The sequence below is a fragment of the Pantherophis guttatus genome, chromosome 1 (genome assembly GCF_059756535.1).
Source record: "Pantherophis guttatus breed Tessera chromosome 1, ASM5975653v1, whole genome shotgun sequence".
NCBI lineage: Eukaryota > Metazoa > Chordata > Lepidosauria > Squamata > Colubridae > Pantherophis > Pantherophis guttatus.
Window position 1 is genome coordinate 241,272,674 of NC_142063.1, and position 18,882 is coordinate 241,291,555.

At 35.8% G+C, this 18,882-nt stretch overlaps 1 protein-coding gene across 2 annotated transcripts in view; it reads right to left on the minus strand.

The window, feature by feature from the left end:
- Positions 1 to 4,715: 4,715 nt before the first annotated feature.
- The window catches only part of FBXL4 (F-box and leucine rich repeat protein 4), a 43,163-nt gene continuing 28,996 nt past the window's right edge, over positions 4,716 to 18,882 (minus strand). For both annotated transcript variants that reach the window (XM_034409050.3, XM_034409052.3), the window contains exons 6-8: positions 15,059 to 15,130; positions 13,501 to 13,813; positions 4,716 to 8,125 (exon numbers count right to left, since the gene is read on the minus strand). In XM_034409050.3, coding sequence (XP_034264941.1) covers positions 7,962 to 8,125; positions 13,501 to 13,813; positions 15,059 to 15,130 — 549 coding nt within the window. In that variant the 3' untranslated portion in view covers positions 4,716 to 7,961. The remainder of the gene's footprint in view (positions 8,126 to 13,500; positions 13,814 to 15,058; positions 15,131 to 18,882) is intronic.

Consider the following 18,882-nt stretch of genomic DNA (forward strand, 5'->3'; position numbering starts at 1 on the left):
CTGGCTGAGTTGCCTCTTACTACTCTAGAATGCACGCCTGCCCTACTGGGAATCCACCTCAATACATTCAATCACAATTAGAGCACATAAAAACAAAAAGTTGGATCACATGATTTTCTTTTTGACCATGTGCCAGGCCTAAAACCTAAATCGCTGAATCAGAATAACTTGTCTTGCTTCTGATGAGTCTTTGAGAGCTCTTGTGGCGAAGTGGTTAGAACACGGGCATCAAACTCACAGCATCATGTTGCCGTCACATGACATTTCATGACATTTTCCGCTTTGCGGAGCTGGGCGTGGCCTGCGCGTGATGCATCTGGCCCGTGGACCGCCAGTTTGACACCCCTGGCTTAGAATGCAGTACTGTAGGCTAATTCTGCTGACTGCTGACTGGCAGCAGTTTGATAGTTCAATTCTCATTGGCTCAAGGTTGACTCAGCCTTCCATTCTTCTGAGGTCGGTAAAATGAGGATTCAGATTATTGAGGGCAATATGATGATTCTGTAATCCGCTGAGAGGGCTCTAAATCACTGTGAAGAGATATGTAAGTCTAAGTGCTATTGCTATTGTTTGGAATCAGCAGCTTTTTCTAGGGAAAGTAAATAATCAAATATGTAGAAAGTAAGAAATATGAACTTGGATATATGCAAGATCCATTGCCAGGGGACGACGAGTAAAGCCTAATGTGCATAATAGACAAATACTCAGAAGAAATTCAGACATTTACCTCTGTAACTCACTGCAGAAGAAGGGGAGAGGTATAAAACAATCAATTTGCAACATAAATATATTTCTTTACTTTTTTTCTTGCACTTTTTTTCTTTTATTCCATGAAAAAATATATAAATTAAAAAATAAACTTTGAGGCAAAATTTCCAGAATGTAGAGAAATCTAACCTGTCCATACTCCTGGGTGCAATATCTATAGAGGGCTGTTAACAGTCCATGCAGTAAATGGACATTTTGTTTCCTTCACTTATTACTCTTTTAAAGCCTAACTCTTTCATCGTACCATCTGTAGATATATTTTTTGCTATTCTGGGTTCTTAATAGCCTCCAAATATTATAAACAGATTGTTTTGGTGCCAATTTGTTTATTGGGGAATATCTCTCAGAAGGCCTTGGTCTCTCCAGATTACCAGACACTGATCCCTTAAGGTATTCTTGGGTTTCAATATTAGTAATTTTTTAAAAATTTTGACCTTATCAGATGTGTGGGTTTTTTTTGGCATACATTGCCTGCACATAAAAATGGGCAGAGCTTTGCTTACCTGATTGTGCCTGCCATTTTGGAGCCAATGTTGATCATTTTGGACATCATTAGCCTTGCTCCTCTAAGTCTGGGTGAGAAGGTGGCAGAAAACAATGTTATCTTGAAAGCGCTAATTTGTGCAACACTTGGTTATTCTGGTTAAGTGCAGTACAACTCTTTAGAAATTTGCAGACTTCCTTACTGCAGCCCAGAATCAGTAAGCACTATGTCTACAGGATACAGGTAGTCCTCGACTTACAATCACAATTGAACCCAAAATTTAGGTTGTAAGCGAGTTTTGCCCTATTTTACAACATTTCTTGCTACATCTGTTAAGCGAAACACTGCAATTGATAAGTTAGCAACCCGGTTGTTAAGTGGATCTGGCTTCCCCTTTGACTTTACTTTTCAGGTCACAAAAGGGGATCACATGATCTTGGGACACAGCGACGGTCATAAATATGAACCAGTTGCCAAGCATCTGAATTTTGACCACATGATCATGGGGCTCTATTATAACTGTGAAAAACAGTCATAAGTCACATTTGTCAGTGCCGTTGTAACTTTGAAATGTACTGTTGTAAGTCCAGGACTACCTGTATTTGAAAGGCTACTTTCCACTTTCCAAGGCTTTTCTTCAAAGATTAGGTCCAGCCACTTCAAAATCCAATCACATTCTCACCTCCGTGTCTTTCCATTTCTTTCTAAGAGCTTTGAGTGATATCAGTGCAGAGTATATTAGGATAATGAAAAGCAAATATACAATCTCAACAGAGTTTAATTCATTTCTGGACAAACATTTTGTATCTACCGTTTCCCCAAAAATAAGATCCTTGTATTTTTTTGAAATAGCGCTTGGCCTTATTTTCGGGGAGGTCTTATTCTGGGACGCGTGGAGCAAGATGGGGTTCCTCTTGCCATCTTATCTGATTTCCAGCTCTGTTTCCCTAACCCTAACCAGAGAAAATGGCGGGGACCGGCTGTGCATGTGCATGTGGTTAAATATTTTTGGGGAGGGCTTATTTTCAGGGGGTGCCCTCAAGACCTTTTTATTCCAGCAAGCGGGGCTGGCCTAACCCTTTTTAATTGTTTAATTTTAATTCGAATCTGTTCTTAAAAATAGGGGTGTTTTAATTAGTGGGCCAAATCTATTTAATATGTTTTTTTAACTGTTTTTAAATTTTATATTATATTTGTTTTATTTATGGCTGTTCACCGCCCTGAGTCCTTCGGGAGTAGGGCGGTATATAAATCTAATAAAAGATAAAGAAAGATAAAGATTTAGCACATGCGCTCACAAGCCCAATTAGGCTTATTATCAGGAGATGTCTTATTTTCGGGAAAACACAGTAGTCTAGTTTTTATGAAGCACAGTTAGTCTGGGATGTAAACAAAGGGGCTGTTGTATCCTAAACAAAACCATTTTTTCACAGATATCAGTGACATTTACTTTGCCCTTAAGAATCCTATGTTCTGTTGGTTATAAAAATGGAAGGCACAACTTTTAATCAGTATAGTCTTAATATTATTTTACAGTTACATATATCCATGTGCTTGTTTAAAAATAAAACATGCTCATCATGAGCTACATAGAATACTTCATTTTAAAATATTAATATTTGTAAATATGCATAACCCAAATAAGCAATCTCCTTGTTAATAGATATGTATAAATATAATACGTAATTGTCCTGAATTCATATTTCAAAATATGTTTCAAAATGCAAAACAAAAATAGCACATTTAGTTTTGTCAGCAAAATAGAAAGATTTAAACATTTTAACAATAGTTCAACACATACACACTTTATTTTATCTATGGGAGCACATAGGCTAATAAGCAGATATATGGAAGAATTTTAAATTGAACAGGACAGTGTGAGAATCATTGCCATCATGGAAAATATGTTCCAACAATCTCTTTATATGTTTTAGTGGTCAGTAATACTTGTCCAAACTCAAATAAACACAGTAATGTACCCTTATACCTAATCCTCCAAGGGAAAAAATCCCATTTCACTAACCCCTATTCAATTCACAGAAAAAATAACTAAATGAAACTGGAATGATACTGTGTGGCAGCATCTCTCAAAATAGAATGAAGATCAACACATCTTTTCAGATCTTGAATCTTCTGCAGAATGAGAAAAAAAACTGAAAACAAACACTCAAGTAAAACATGTTTTGTTTTCTGAATGTTTTCTGAGGTTTTTCAAGAAAAACAATCAGGATCAAGTGACAATTTACAGTTCTGTATAAAATATTTTCCCCGTTTTGCATTTTTAAGAAATCTTTACCCCTAAATGCTTTCAGAGTTTTATTTGTGTTCTTCTAATACAGTAAGGGAGCTGAGTGAACAAAAATTAGGAAATTTAAACACTTCTTTATTTGATTAAAACAAAGCATCCAATTTAGGATGGAAAAAGCAATAGTGGGAAAAAGACTAAATTGCTTCACTTGATTTAATTCAAGGGATCAATAACTAAGGCCAGTTGCAAGTATTTTAAATAATCAGAGTTTGCCATGAACCCTAGTTTTACTCTCTTTATAATAGAGTTTTTACCACAAAGATCCTCAATGCACATTATGCCCACATTAAAAAAAAAAAATGAAAACCACTGTAAAGAAATTATTTCTATCAGCCTGCAAAAGGCTATAAAACTATTCCTAAATTTCTCAGGCTACATCAAGCCAGACCCAATTAGAAGTAGGGATGAAGTATTACCATTTTCTAAGAATAGCCATCCTGTCAAAATCATTCCAATAGCAGAATGTAAAACAATGCAAAATGTTACAAAGAACCATAGAAAAATATTCAAAGATATGCAGTCCCTATCACTTTGACCAAAGCTAATAATTCAGCATCAGAAAAATATTGGATAAAAAAATGAGATTCAAATGAGAATAGCAAAAGAGCCATGGCTGATTAACAAGGAAGTACTCTCAAATTTATTAAACAGATTATTTCAAATTTGCTAAAAAGCACCTAAGTAAATTCCAGACGTCTAGAAGAATGTTCCAAGGAAATATTAGTTTAAAATAGACCTATTATATAGAATATATAATAAAATATAACCTTTGGGGTTATATGGGTATTATTATGTGTAAACAATGAGATACCAACATGCCATTAAGCATGGAGATGATAGTGTCATTGTTGGGGAACTAGATATCTTGCTATCACTGAAGAAAGTATAAATTCTGCTTTGTAGCAGAGAATTCTACAATAGTATATCAGATCATCTAACCATCAGCTGAAGCAAAAGTGAATTATATAAATGGTGGTATATAAATTTGATAAATAAACAAAATACAAGAGTAACTTGCCAATGACAGCAAGAGTTTAATTGTTGCAACTAAAGATGGTACATGTAGTTACTCAATCTAAAGTGGAAAAGATTGGATTACTAATCCAATAATTGAAACAAGCACTAAACCTTATTACTATTATTCACTTGGATTCCTTTTCTGTTTGCAGACTCCACCTTATGCTTGGTAAAATTCATTTTAAAGATGTAAAAAAATTCACAAAACCTGAAAAGGGGCAAGTAAAGTAATACTTTGGATTCCCTTTTATTCAGGAAATCCTCCTTATTCAATTTAAAATTTAGTATATTTATAGTACAGAATACTATATTCAGCACAGAAACATCTTTCTTAAGAATTTAGAAGAGAACTCTTTATTCCTTTTTTACTATTGGCTATGAAATAGCATCAGTAGAGAGCAGATACAATGCAAAAAAAAATAGGTATGCTGGTTTAAGCACCAGAGAAATGAAAGGGTACAGCTATCTAGAAATTCTGACACAAAATTTAAAATCAATAGTATCATGATAGTTCATATGAAAACAAATATTTCAAAAATAAGATTGACAATGTAATAGTGATTTTACTTGGCTTGTTTCATGATTAGTTAGAAAAATAGCAGCTTTCTCACTCAAGTTTTTCTATCATCACTGGCCAAAACTTAACTTGAGATAGGAGAGAAAAGAGGTGACAGCAGTGAGGAAGGTTGGCAACACCTAGCAAATGCTTAATTTTCTAGGTCTGATCAGAAACAACCATTGCTGCCAAAAAGCCAGATTCTATTTTTCAAATGTTTCAGCCTGACCTCATTGAGCTGGGGGGAAATGAAAACTACAAGAATGTTTTTGAACTATAGTGGATCCAAAGATGACTGAAATGCTTCTACAAAAGCTGATTTAATAATCTGTATTAGAACAAACAGAAATTACAATTTCCTGCATGTTTTTAAAATAAAAATATTGAATGCATTATAAGAGAGCTCATTTATGCCTCAGTAGTGAAGTATAAAGTTCAGTATTAGCACTACTGATAAAAAGTTAAAACACAACATCTAGTGTTACACAAATGAATAACATGGATCAAGTTGGCTTCCCCTCTTTTCTCCCGAAATCCACAAATAGTCCATGCGAATCTTCCAAACATATGGAGAAATTTGGAGAGCAAGGAAATTCTAGCCCAGCCTGCTAGAAATGTAACTGTCGAGCCCGAACTTGACATATGTGTAGCGATTTTATTTAGCTCTCTATTTCTTTTTGAATGGGTTTCATCACTTGGAAACCTGACAGTAAGTTGTTCAGAAAATGGACACAATTACATATAATTCAAATATCTGTTATTTTAGACAAAGCTCAAATAATTATCATTATATGAATACTGTTAGTATTTGACCGACAGAAATTTTTTAAAAAGATGTGAAGTCTTTTATAATTCGGATATTAAACTGTATGTGTAGAAAGTAGCTCTAAGCAAATTGCTGTATTAGTAAAGTTAATGATTTGAATTTGTTTTCAGACCCCCCTAATCAACTGGATAATCATTTCCACTCCCATAATGATTCGTTTGATTAAAGTTGGTAATTCTTATCACATGGATGCAGTTCTAAATTCTCAATTCTAAACATATTTGCTAAGGTCCCAAAATAATGAGATCCCTTAATGCTACAACTTGTTTTGGAATTCTAACAAGTGAGCAAAGCGAGGCAAATGGAAAACACTCCAAAAGGTAGCATGCTCATCTCCCCCCTTTTTTCATGACTGATAATATGACAGCAGAAAAGAAGGGATCGGAACTCCCCAAATAAAATTGGTGGAGAAATTCTCAGCTCCATCAGAGACTGTCAGGGAACTTTAGTGGGCTGTTCCTTCAGGCTAGTAAAATAGCCCCTTAAAAATAAATATATAAATAAAACATTAAATGGTAAATAAATTCTAAGGTAAACAACTCATTATATTATCCCAAAGGTGCTTTTTTTCAGGGGGCAAAAGTCTACAGAGATTCTCAGTCATCCAGGTTATTTTAGCTATACGATTTGGGATGAACACCCTTTGAATGGTGTGTGAGTAGGAATGGATTTCCAGAGGAAAAATTGCAGACTACAGGAACCAGGAGCACTACTCAAGTGACCCAGAGACACAGATAAACCTCCAAGTGCTTCAATGACCCTCTAAGACCGTGATGGCGAACCTATGGCACAAGTGCCACAGCTGGCACGCAGAGCCCTCTCTGTGGGCACGCAAGCCATCAGCCAGCTCATGTCCACTGTGCATGTGCACGCGCCTCCTGCCTGCCAGCTGATTTTCGGGATATGCAGGGGGGTGCATGTGTGGGGGGCAGGGGAAGCGGCAGGGGGAGTGGCATGCATGTTCCGGGAGAGCAGAAATGGGCCAGTTTCCGGCCTCTGAAAGGGCCTCCGGAGCTCAGGGAGGTTGTTTTTGCCCTCCCAGAGGCTCGAATTAAGCCTCCGAAGCCAGGGGAGGGTGAAAAATGGGCCTCCCGGAAGTTACGGAAGTCCGGAAATGGGCCCATGATGCAGGTTGCTAAAATTTTTGAATCCCACCTCTCACGTGCATGCGTGGGGGGAAGGGAGTCGCATGCGCATGCGCGGGAGGAGTGGGGAGGTCTCTCACATGCATGAGATGTGTGCATTGCATTATGGGTGCCGGCACTCATGCGCACTGTCATGCATATACACGCACGCTTTTGGCACCCAAAGAGAAAAAGGTTAGCCATCACTGCTCTAAGAGATGCAAATGACCAGCTGTCTGCAAAGAATATTAATCCTTCCATTCCCCACTATCCTGTCAGAGCTGAAGAAGCTTCTTGGATGAGAAATGAAACATCTTCAAAAGAAAAAACAAGAAAATGATCTCAGTGACCTCCTGAAAAAGCACCTTTGGGACAACTATGACCTGGATGACTGAGAATCTCTACAAACTCATTATATTGCATTTATTAGAAATGTCAAGGCTCTCAGTCTAAATCGATTGATGAAACTATTTGAATAAAATAGGTTTCATACTTCAAGACATTAAGGTTCTAAGTTCTTCCAATATTTATATCTTAAAAGTGAACATCAGAACTTAAAATGACTTCATTTTCCACTTCTCAAATGTATTATTTTAACAGTAATATCCTAGTAAGATTAAATGCTTAATGAACATTTAAGTGTATATCTTCTAACATTTACAAGATGCTTTCAACAATAATCATTTGACAAGTATTGTATCAGGAATAAATAGTTGGCCATTATTTAAATCTTTCATATTTTACTTTCATATTAAGAATTAACCTTTCCCCCCATGCCTCACAAAAATATATATATTTTCTCTTTGAAAAAAAATCATTACAAATTCCCAGGAAGCAGAATCATCAGATCAGTTCTATATGGCAACATATGAATTGAGTCACTGAGTGAAGCTCTTCTTGATGAGCACATTAGGGAAGCTGGCATTCAGTTCTAGGACAATTCGGTGATCAATTTGTGAACAGAAGGACACATCAAGTAAGGACAATTCTTTACAAGACTCCAGCAATTTCCTTAAAGAAGCCGGGCTTACCATTCTTGTCCCTGGAAAAGAAGAGAACAAGAAGTTAAAGGGGGAAAAAAGGGAGTACTTAAAGAAATAAAAATCATAGAGCTCTTTAAGGAAAGCTTTCATTTTAAAACTTTTCCTACTGCCACCCATAGTCAAAATTGGAGCATTTTTAATCCTTTCAAATATTATTTTTGTTTTATAGTCTGCATTTCTTATAAGTCACTTTGAATGCTTGTATAAATAGAAAGCTGGAATATAAATTAAATAATATTGAGCCAACATGGAATGGAGATGAAAGAATCGGATTTTCATTCAACTCTACAATTTACTGTGGTTTCTTCTACAATGGTTTGGTAAACCATGACATTTAATCCCATGAACTTTTTATTATAAATAAAAGTATCCATTTTATCCTCTTCTCTACTAACTAATCTTTCCCTTTTCCAGGTCAACTAGAGAGTTTGTTCAATGAACCTGTGTAGTATTGGCTCCATCTTATCAATTATGTGGACCAATTAAGATCACAGTCACCCCAGAAAGTGCAACAACAAAAAAAAATCTACTGTCGTAAAATGTGCCTTACTTAGTTAATAATGTAGTATCTGTGCTTGAGGCCAAATGGTGAAAAGCAATGGCCAAGATAGCATAGCTAGATTGCAATCTGTGGCATATTTACAATGCAATTACAAGCCTATCTTACTTAAAATGAGCACAAACTGTAATCTTAGCTAATATACAGTTCAAAATGATGTATTTGACACTGATTTCATTTAAGAATAAACTATATATCACAAACATACTACTGGAGTGCGCAGTCCTTATTAATTTAAGAGTTTTTGAATAAAAACAAATTATATTTGTTGTATAATATGAACACTGATAGACTTTATTGTCTCCCCTGCCTACTGGGGATGATACCCTTGCTAAATAAATAATAAAATAGCAACAGCACTAATAAGATACCAGTTTGGTCTAGGGGTGAAGATACCAGGCTAAAAACCAGGAGACCCTGAGTTCTAGTTCTGCCTTAGGCATGAACGTTGTTTGGGTGACTTTGAGCCAATCCCCCTCTCTCAACCCAACCCATCTCACAGGGTTGTTGTTCCATGGAAAATAGGAGAAGGAAAGAATATTGGGCATGTTTGCCACCTTGACCTATTTATAGAAGTAATAAAGGAAAGATAAAAATAAATAAATAATACTTCGGACTAATGGTGGAAAGAACCTAAACCAGCACAATGAGGAAGGCACAGTCAAAAATGCAAATAGGCTGCCTCCTTCCCAACAACCTGAAAATGATGGCTGCGTACAGAAGGCATTTGAAAACAGGCCAAGCTTCTTGTGTCCCAGTTTTTAACTTAGATGGGTTGAAGAAATCCTCATAATGGAAGCTCTGGAAAACGCAGGTAGGTATGTTATTGCCTCTCTCTAGTGGGGGATGATGTTTTTAATGTGCTTATTTCTGTACAGAAACTGAGTAACTGCATTCTGAAACTGTCAAGTAAACTGATGGTTTTGACAGGCACAAGGGGACAGTTGGAACTGTTGGCATTCTAGGAAAATGTGGGAGGCATTTTTTTTTAATTTTTTTTTTTTAGTTTATAGCATCTAAGAAGCCGTCAAAAGAAGAATGCATTGTTATTCCTCCTTCCGTGCCTGAACGGTTTTACATATTAGGCCTTTTAAATATGTGTGAACTTTGCTAGAATTACTGTTTTTCATTCAATGAATCAAGATAGCAATTTAGGTAGGGTGCATACAGATGGTTAAACCCACCATATTCTCCTAAACTGTACTTTATGCTGCCTGGCTGCAGTCAAAATATCAAGTGGAAGTTTATTTTTCTGGAGCATGTTTTATGCCCTTATTTAAGCATAATCCAAACATATGTTGCAATTTATGTGATCACATAATGGCTCTGCATATGTTGCTCTGCAAGCAAAGAACAGAACTATACCCTTTTCACATATTGCCCATTTTCAAACTTCAGTATTAACAAGCATCTTAGTATTAGCAGCCACAAAGAAAGAGAAGGAGAAGAGCAGAGATGAAAGTAAACTATATCTGATATTTCCAAAATACGTCAAAATACACATAAAAAAGGTAAAGGTTTCCCTTGCCAGTCGTGTCCAACTCTAGGGGGTATTAATCATCTCTGATTCACAGCCGAAGAACCAGTGTTGTCCATGATCATGTGACCAGCATGATTATATGCCAAAGGTGCATGGAACACTGTTACTTTCCCACCGAAGTGGTACCTATTTCTCTTTACATGCTTTCAACTGTTAGGTTGGCAGGAGCTGGGGCAAGTAAAGGAAGCTCACTCCATCACATGGTACTTAGGTCTCAAACTGCCAACCTCCAGTTGGCAAGCCCAGCATCTACTCCTTTATTTGTACCTACTGGCTGAATGGCAGGTATAGCAATAGCACTTAGATTTATATACCGCTTCGGTGCTTTACAGCTTTAAGTGGTTTTACAGAATTAGCATATTGCCTCCAACAATCTGGGTCCTCATTTTACTGAACTCGGAAGGCTGGAAGGCGGAGTCAACTTTGAGCCACTCAGGATTGAATTCCTGGAGTGAGCAGTGAGTTAGCCTGCAGTATAGGTAGTCCTCAACTTACAATCACAATTGAGCCCAAAATTTGTGTTGTTAAGTGACAAATTTGTTAAGTGAGTTTTGCCCCATTTTACGACTTTTTTCACATTTGTTAAGTGAATCACTGCAAGCTCTTAAATTAGTCACCTGGTTGTTAAGTGAATCTAGTTTCCCCATTGACTTTGCTTATGAGAAAATTGCAAAATGGGTGACATAACTCTGGGACAATGCAACTGTCATAAATGTGAACCCATTTGTCAAGCATTCGAATGTAAATCACGTGACCATGGGATGCTGCAATTATCATAAGTGTGATAAATGATCATAAGTCACTTTTTTCAGTGCCATGGTAATTTCGGATGGTCACTGAATGAACTGTTGTAAGTCGAGGACTACATGTACTGCATTCTAACCACTGTGCCACCATAAGTCATGGTATGAGAGCAGGATGAGGAAATCCAGGTTCAAGCCCACTCTCAGCCTCAGAAACTCATTTGGGTCACTTATTCACTCAGACCCAAACTACTGCATGGGAGTGGAGAAGGAAGTCCTACCTATTACTCTGCTTTGAACTCCTGAATGAAAGACATGGTATAAATGTAACAAAGAAATAAATATCTCTAAGTTATTTTTAAACAGACATCTATTGTCATGAGAATTAAACACTTTACTTCAGAACCTTTAACTGGCTATTAAATCCTCACTATTTTGACAACAGGAAAGGGAGACCTAAAAAAGGATAAAACTAGCTTGTTGTCTAAAGAGATGTTTAAAAGGTATTTATTTTTCTCTATGGAAGAGATTTCAATGTTTCACATGGCAGAAATTTAACTTAGCAAGGTAGCATATTTTTGTGCTGGGTGGAGAGAGGATGTGTACTGATCCATTTAACAGCAGCAGATGTACATTTTTCTTGTCTTTGTGTTGTCTATTTATTGTTGTAATAAAACCTTGAGCATTGGAGAACTCTGATATAAATATTTAGAAAGAAACAATAACATATTTTATGTTTAGCTACGGTCATTCCGCGAACACTCTGCAGCAGTAACTTGCAAGATATTTTGTACAATGAATTAACACAAAGCACACAAAGAAATCTATCACTTAAAAAAACTACAACAATAAGTCCAACTAACCACTTCCCCTCCAAAAATGAAGGCCTTGATAAGCATCCTGAAATAGGAAAAAAAAAAGCTGGCTAAAAACTGTCACCTGTACCTCACACTAAGCTTCGTACCCCACCTGTTTTTATTTTTATTTTATTTTTAAAATGAAGCTGAAGATTTCTCATGTTTCAAAGTAAAGTTCTGACTTCTAGCCCCACCCTGCCTGTCAGGACGTCCCAAGCATCCTTAAAAAATCAAATGGGTAGAGAACAGCATCCTAGCACTTTCTTTTGAAATATACGACTCTTTCAGGCAACACCAAGTATAAACTGGGAGATGTTGGAGAGGTTCTGGAAATTTCAGAGAAACACAAGGACAATGCTTTGCCTGTGAAGTGTCTTTTACATATTTTACCTCTTTTTGATAGTGTATGGTGGGTACATGTGTTTTTACAAGGTATGTGTCTTTTACCTGAAGGGTATGGCTCCATTATTTGTGAATACTTGCTTATGATAAAGATTGCATGCAAAATAATATGGAGGTATATTCTCAGCAGATGGATCAAACATAATAAAAGAAAATAGCATTAAACTTCCATTTTTGGTAGATAATGCAGCTTGTATACAGTACAATTAAGCAATTAAATTAAATGTTATTGCATAGACTGTTTTTTTTCTTATACAGGGGTACCTTGGTACTCATCCTTAATTAGTTCCGGGTGGCACAATGAGTACCAAAAACAATGAGTACCAATCAAATTTTTCCCATAAGGAATAATGTAGTGAGTCACAAGGCAGCCAACATAGACAAGTTCTAGTTTGTGTGTGTTGCGTGCCAACAAATGATGAGTACCAGGACAAAATTTTCACATCAAAGGGCTCAGAGGTTAAGTGAGATTAGTACTTGATTGGAAATACTATCAGGGAATTTCAGGACTGTTAAAATAGATTGGAAAAATCTAAACATATCCAGATTAGTGGCAAAATATATAAATAAATACAAAATACGTTAAAATACATAAATACAATTTGAAGTATGTTGAGAAAGTTTTGGGGTCTACTGCAACACAATTGAAAACTTAAATTTATTTATTAATTTTTAAATTAGCATTTAAATATATTTTTTAAAGAAGTAGGTTTGTTTTTGCTCTTCAAAAAACTCTTTTATGATAAGGTCCCCACTTTATAAATATATCCTGTCATGCACTATTACAATTCCAAGAACTTCTCAAAGCTGGCAATAGTACTTGAATGAATTTCAGGAATTCATTAAAAAAATTAATTTTTTTAAAAAGAAAAAGTAGCAGCAAAGAATAAGTAATGAGGCAAATGTTCCCAATTTTGTTAATCAAAGAATTTGGAATTAGACTGATTTATCTCAGTACCAATGATTCGTTAAAGCCATGAATGTATCTAGTATTAATTGTTTTTACACAGCAATCTGCCATCAGGAAATAGGAGATGTCTGAACATAGTATTTCCAACAGAAGAGAATATTTGTAGCTTAGGGTTGGACTCTGGGGTCCCTGGTGCTATCTGAGCTTGGTTGTTGTCTTGCAAGAAAACAACCAAACTCACGAGAACATCAATGGCCCTACATATAGTATTTCAAAATCACACCTTTATCTAACCTATAATTTTCTGATTCGGATAACAATTAATTAATTTACAGAAGAATTAAGTATTCTTGTGGTACTTACCTAAAATATCAAGCTGCCGAAGATTTGTACAATTTGCAGCAAGTTCTTCAATGTCCGAATCACACACAGATCGGTTAGCTGTCAGAAAAAGCTTTTGCAAATTTGGTAGTTTTCGGGCAAGTTTTGCAAAACATCCCGTACTGCTCTGAAGAGTCGGGCACCAGCCAAGATCAAGCTCCTCCAACAGTGAACAGCCAGCAGCCAGCTCTGCTAATCCATTTTCAGAAATGTTTTTACATCGCCATAAATCCAATGTTCGAAGTTTTTTACATTTGGCTCCCATCATACTAGCTATTGTGTCATAGTCCTCAATCTGTCAAATTAAAAATATTTTTAAAACCAAATGGTGTTATCTACTCTCACTGTAGATATCTAATGTTTATACTTTGTCTAGCCTATAGACCCATAAGGAACCTAAGTATCAATTATTTAATTGGCCTTCAAGACCCTGTGGTCAAGAAACCATTTCTGATCAATGCACCAGCTAAATAACAATTTTTGGAACACAATTCCATCTAACATCTAACATACCATGGTATTTTTAAGCCTCTGTGCCTTCAGAAATGGAAAATAAAATAAAATAAACAATTGCTCTATAGTTCGTCTGCTGAAAAAGTTCTGCTTCAAGTCTTGATCCTCATATTTTTAGTGATCACTGGACTTGAAGAACAATTCCAAAATAGGAACATTATCTGTAAAAAAGTTGTTTCTTATATCATCATCAAAAAGCATTTTAAATGAAGTCACAAGCTGGCTAGAGTTAAATTTGCACAGTATAAATGTAATATGATGCAGACTGACTTTACTCTTACTTTGAAACTAAGTAGTCTCATTTTGAACTATGGAAGTTTATAAACTGTCTGATAACAGAACCAGTCTGATTTAAAGTAAAAAAAAAATAAACTAAAATGCAGGATGATTATAGAACAAATTATTGAACACAATCCTTTGCCCCCCAAGGGGGGAAAAATAACATAATTTATTAATTAAATTTATTTGCCACCCATCTCTCAACAAGGCAACTCAGGAAATAGCAGGAAGACATCAATAGAAAATATTAAAAAGTAGTATTTGTAGAAACAAGTTCTATTTCATATCTATATCAAGTTTTGAGACATGCTAGTATTTATGCAATGGAATACTGAAGCGATATGTAGACTACCATATTTATATGCAGAATTCCTGCATGAGAATGGAGCCTTAAAACTGAAAACTCTTCATTTTTCTTACCAGAAGGTTTCACAAACAGACAGTAACTGTACATGATTTAGGGGGATAATGGGGGATGGGGCTGAATTCCTAATTTCAATAATTCATGCGATACAAGTAAAATGATCAGCCCAAGATAACAGATGAAAATAAGAGTAATTTTCAAGCATGTATTTACACCGTTAATCAGGTGTGTTTGTATTTGAGTTGAAGTAATTTTTAAAAAGTGGTTTATTTTTAATTTAATTTTTTTAAATTTATTTGTTTAATATTGGGGGGGGGAAGGGGGAGGAACCAAGCTAGTAAACTTGGGCAGCATCTCCACAAGTCAAAACTTTTAAGAACTTACCCTTACACAGCTTCCCAGGCTGAGGTGCTGAAGTTCTGAACAGAAGTTCAGAATGCTGAGCAGTGCCGTTTGCTGTCATTAGGGAACACATCAGAAGCAAATATAGAAAGCAAACATAAAGAGGAAGGGTCAATTAGACATTAAAGGCTGTCACCACTTTCCCTGAAATCCAGCTCAAAACCTAGGAAACAGACACCACAAATACCATTTAATGAGTCCCCAGATGCTCTAACCATTGATTGACTTATAGTCAAGGTAATCACTACAACCCTTTATATAATAAGTCACTGTGGATGTGGTTTTGCATGCCCTGAAGACACCTTTATTCCCATGACTTATCAGCTCTTTTCCCTCAGGAAAACTCTTAGAAGTCTGGTAAGTTCAAACAACAAGCAAGGCCAAACCAAAAACGCAGAGGGCTGGTGACATCCTGAAAAAGGAAAGCACCTCTTGACATTCAGCGATCAGCTACAGCCTGATGGAACTGCCAATAGACTCACACAGCATCAGGATCGAGTTGGTGACTTTAATGTCACAGGATGGTCTTGCTGACAAGGATGCTGACAATCATTGAGCACCTGTCACAAGCAACATGCAGATGGAAACAAATATAACGTGCACTTTACACTCATGTTGTTGCCATTTTAAGCATGTTCACAGTGAAGTGCCACCTCATTAAAAAAAAATTGAAAAGGACTCTAACAGAATATCAGATGTACTTTGAAAAATGGTTATTCTTTCGAATTTATGGATAACTTTTACACACAGGCACGCATACTGCTCAAACTCAAATTAGTAATTTATTTTTTCCCAAACACTTTTCTTTGTTTCCAATTATTTTTCAGATTTTACAATTCTTAACTGACAAAAACTGACAGGAAAAGAGTAACAGAAAGACAATTATGAATTTCTTATAGTGCAGTAAAAAATTCAAACCTGTAATCTTTCAATGTAATTTCACAAGTTGTATGTATTCATTTAAGTCTTTTCAAAACTCAACCATGCCTTTTCAGAATTTTTACTGAATAAAATATTACATGAAAGACTTCTGTTATAAAAACTGATTTAAGTTTTATAGTGTTCCAGTTTTAAACACTTGAGTCAGTCTACCTGCTGCAATGTAAATACAATATTTAACACGCACAAATATAAATAGGCATCTTTCTCATTAAGTAGACATCTTGTTAAAAGTTTTTAGCCATTTGCTATTTCTAAAGCACATACTATATTTTTGTAGGCAAGTATAATTTTCATAGTCTTTTTAATATTGAGGTCTTTATAAATTATTATTATGTAATTGGATTTACTGTAATACTAAATAAGATGAGTAAATAGATTTAATCTCTAGCAAAGATTTCGACAAAATTATAATGGGAAAAGAAAAAAGAGTACCAAAGGTAAAATCCAACGATTAAAAGGATGAACAATAATGCAGCTTTAATAATGGAAAGTTATCCAGTCTTGCTCTATAGCAGGGGTGTCAAACTCGTGTTGTCATGGCGTCATCACGTGACGTATCGTGACTTTTTTCCCTTCCACTAAACCGGGTGTGGGTATGGCCAGTGCGTGACGCATCCAGACTACAGGCTGGAAGTTTGATACCCCTGCTCTATAATGTTGGGTTATCAGACATTTGCTTTGTATTTATTAAAGAAAAAAATACTAGATTCTGCTAAAGGGTAAATAACATTAGAAAAACTATAAATGTTATACATGTTAATTCTATAATACTATAATCATAAATAAAATGGATGGTAATAGAAGTTTCAGATCCTAATATTAAAATATTTGTAATAAGTACAGAAATGATCAAATGGGATTAAATGTATTTATATACAGTGAATGAATTTCACTGTCAATGAATTTATATACAGTGAAAAGATGGGCCTCTAATCATTCATATTTCTGCTAGTATGAATTAAAGTCCAGGTAAATTATAAAAAGAAAGGACACATTTCATTCAATATCTACAATGTCACCATTCGACTAAACATATACATAAAATACAATTATGAAATTATTGGTTTGTACCTAGTTATAAAACAATCTAATGTTGGATATACGAAACTTTTTTTAAAAAACTACTACCATGGGGAAAAAACAAAAGGATTTTGTACAGCCCCCAAATCCTTTGTGCTGTCCAACCTTCAACAATAGCACAAAGCAGAACTTTTCGGTAGCAGCACCTGCCCTCTGGAATAAGTATTAAGATTAGATTAACCACAACCCTGCTGGCCTTTTGAAGGCTTTTAAAACCTGAGTTTTTTTTTTCCTCAAGTGTGAAGGCCAGGAAAGGGTTGAACCCACAAATTGAATGAATTTGTTGCTGACTGATTTGTCTTCAGAACTTTTTCTTTTACTGTCAAGTGTGTTCTATTTATTATTTTGTTATTACATTGATGTACAGGTAGTCCTTGATTTACAACCAGAATAGATCCCAAAATTTCTGTTGCTAAGTGAGACAGTTGTTAAGTGAATTTTGCCCTATTTTACAACCTTTCTTTCCATAGTTGTTAAGTGAATCCCTGCAGTGGTTATATTTGTAACATGGTTGTTAAGCAAAGTCAACGATAAGATTCACTTATCAGAAGGTCGCAAAATGTGATCATATGACCTTAGGACACTGCAACCATCATAAATATGAGTCAGTTGTCAAGTGTCTGAATTTTGATCCAGAGGTGAAATCCAGCAGGTTCTGACAGGTTCTGGAGAACCGGTAGCGGAAATTTTGAGTAGTTTGGAGAACCAGCAAATACCACCTCTGGCTGGTCTCAGATTGGGGTGGGAATGGAGATTTTGCAATATCCTTCCCCCAGGAATGAGAAGGGAATGGGGATTTTGCAGTATCCTTCCCCTGGAGTGGGGTGGGAATGGAGATTTTGCAGTATCCTTCCCCTTGAGTGGGGTGGAAATGGAGATTTTGCCGTATCCTTCCCCTGCCACGCCCACCAAACCACATCATGCCCACCAAGCCCCGCCCACAGAACCGGTAGTAAAAAAAATTGAATTTCACCACTGTTTTGATCACATGACCATGGGAATGCTGCAATGGTCATAAGTGTGAAAAATGATTATAAGTCACTTTTTCTAGTGCCGTTGTAACTTCAAACGGTCACTAAATGAACTGTTGTAAATCAAGGACTACCTATATTTATAGTCTCAGCTATCCAAAGTGACTTGATGTGAGATGGCAGACTTTATACATATACCATACACATATAATAAATAAAGACTGATAACATCAGCTGTCATCATTCTGAGTCACAAAACATGTAACCCGATTCTAAGCCATGAAACACATGACAACACATTCTGAACCACAAATCATATGGCTTAATGTAGTTTAAAAGTTAAAATGTTCTCCAAAGACCCTCCCTCAAATCCATTTTCCACTCAACTGACATCTCTATCACCTATAGTGGTGCTAGGGCTCCCAAAAATAAGTTTAGCTCTCAAAAATCGAAAACTCACCCCCCCCCCACCCCGACATGTCATTACTAGACAGATGGTTTCTTTTTAAGCCTTTTACTTATCAATGATGGAATGAAATCTTGTATATGTATCCAACATTGATTGGATATTTATCCTAACAGTCCTGGGTAGAACCTGAAACCTTTGCTACACTTAATAGGTCTTCTATTCAATATAAACAATCCCATTTCATTCTATCCACAATTCAATGCTTATCCCAAATGCTAGAGGTATATAATTGATATTTTTCAAAGAGAAACTCTGGCTTCAAAATATATGTGCAAACAAAAATTAAGATATACATCCAATCAAGTATACACACCTACACAGAATTATTACATAGTTCATAAGAA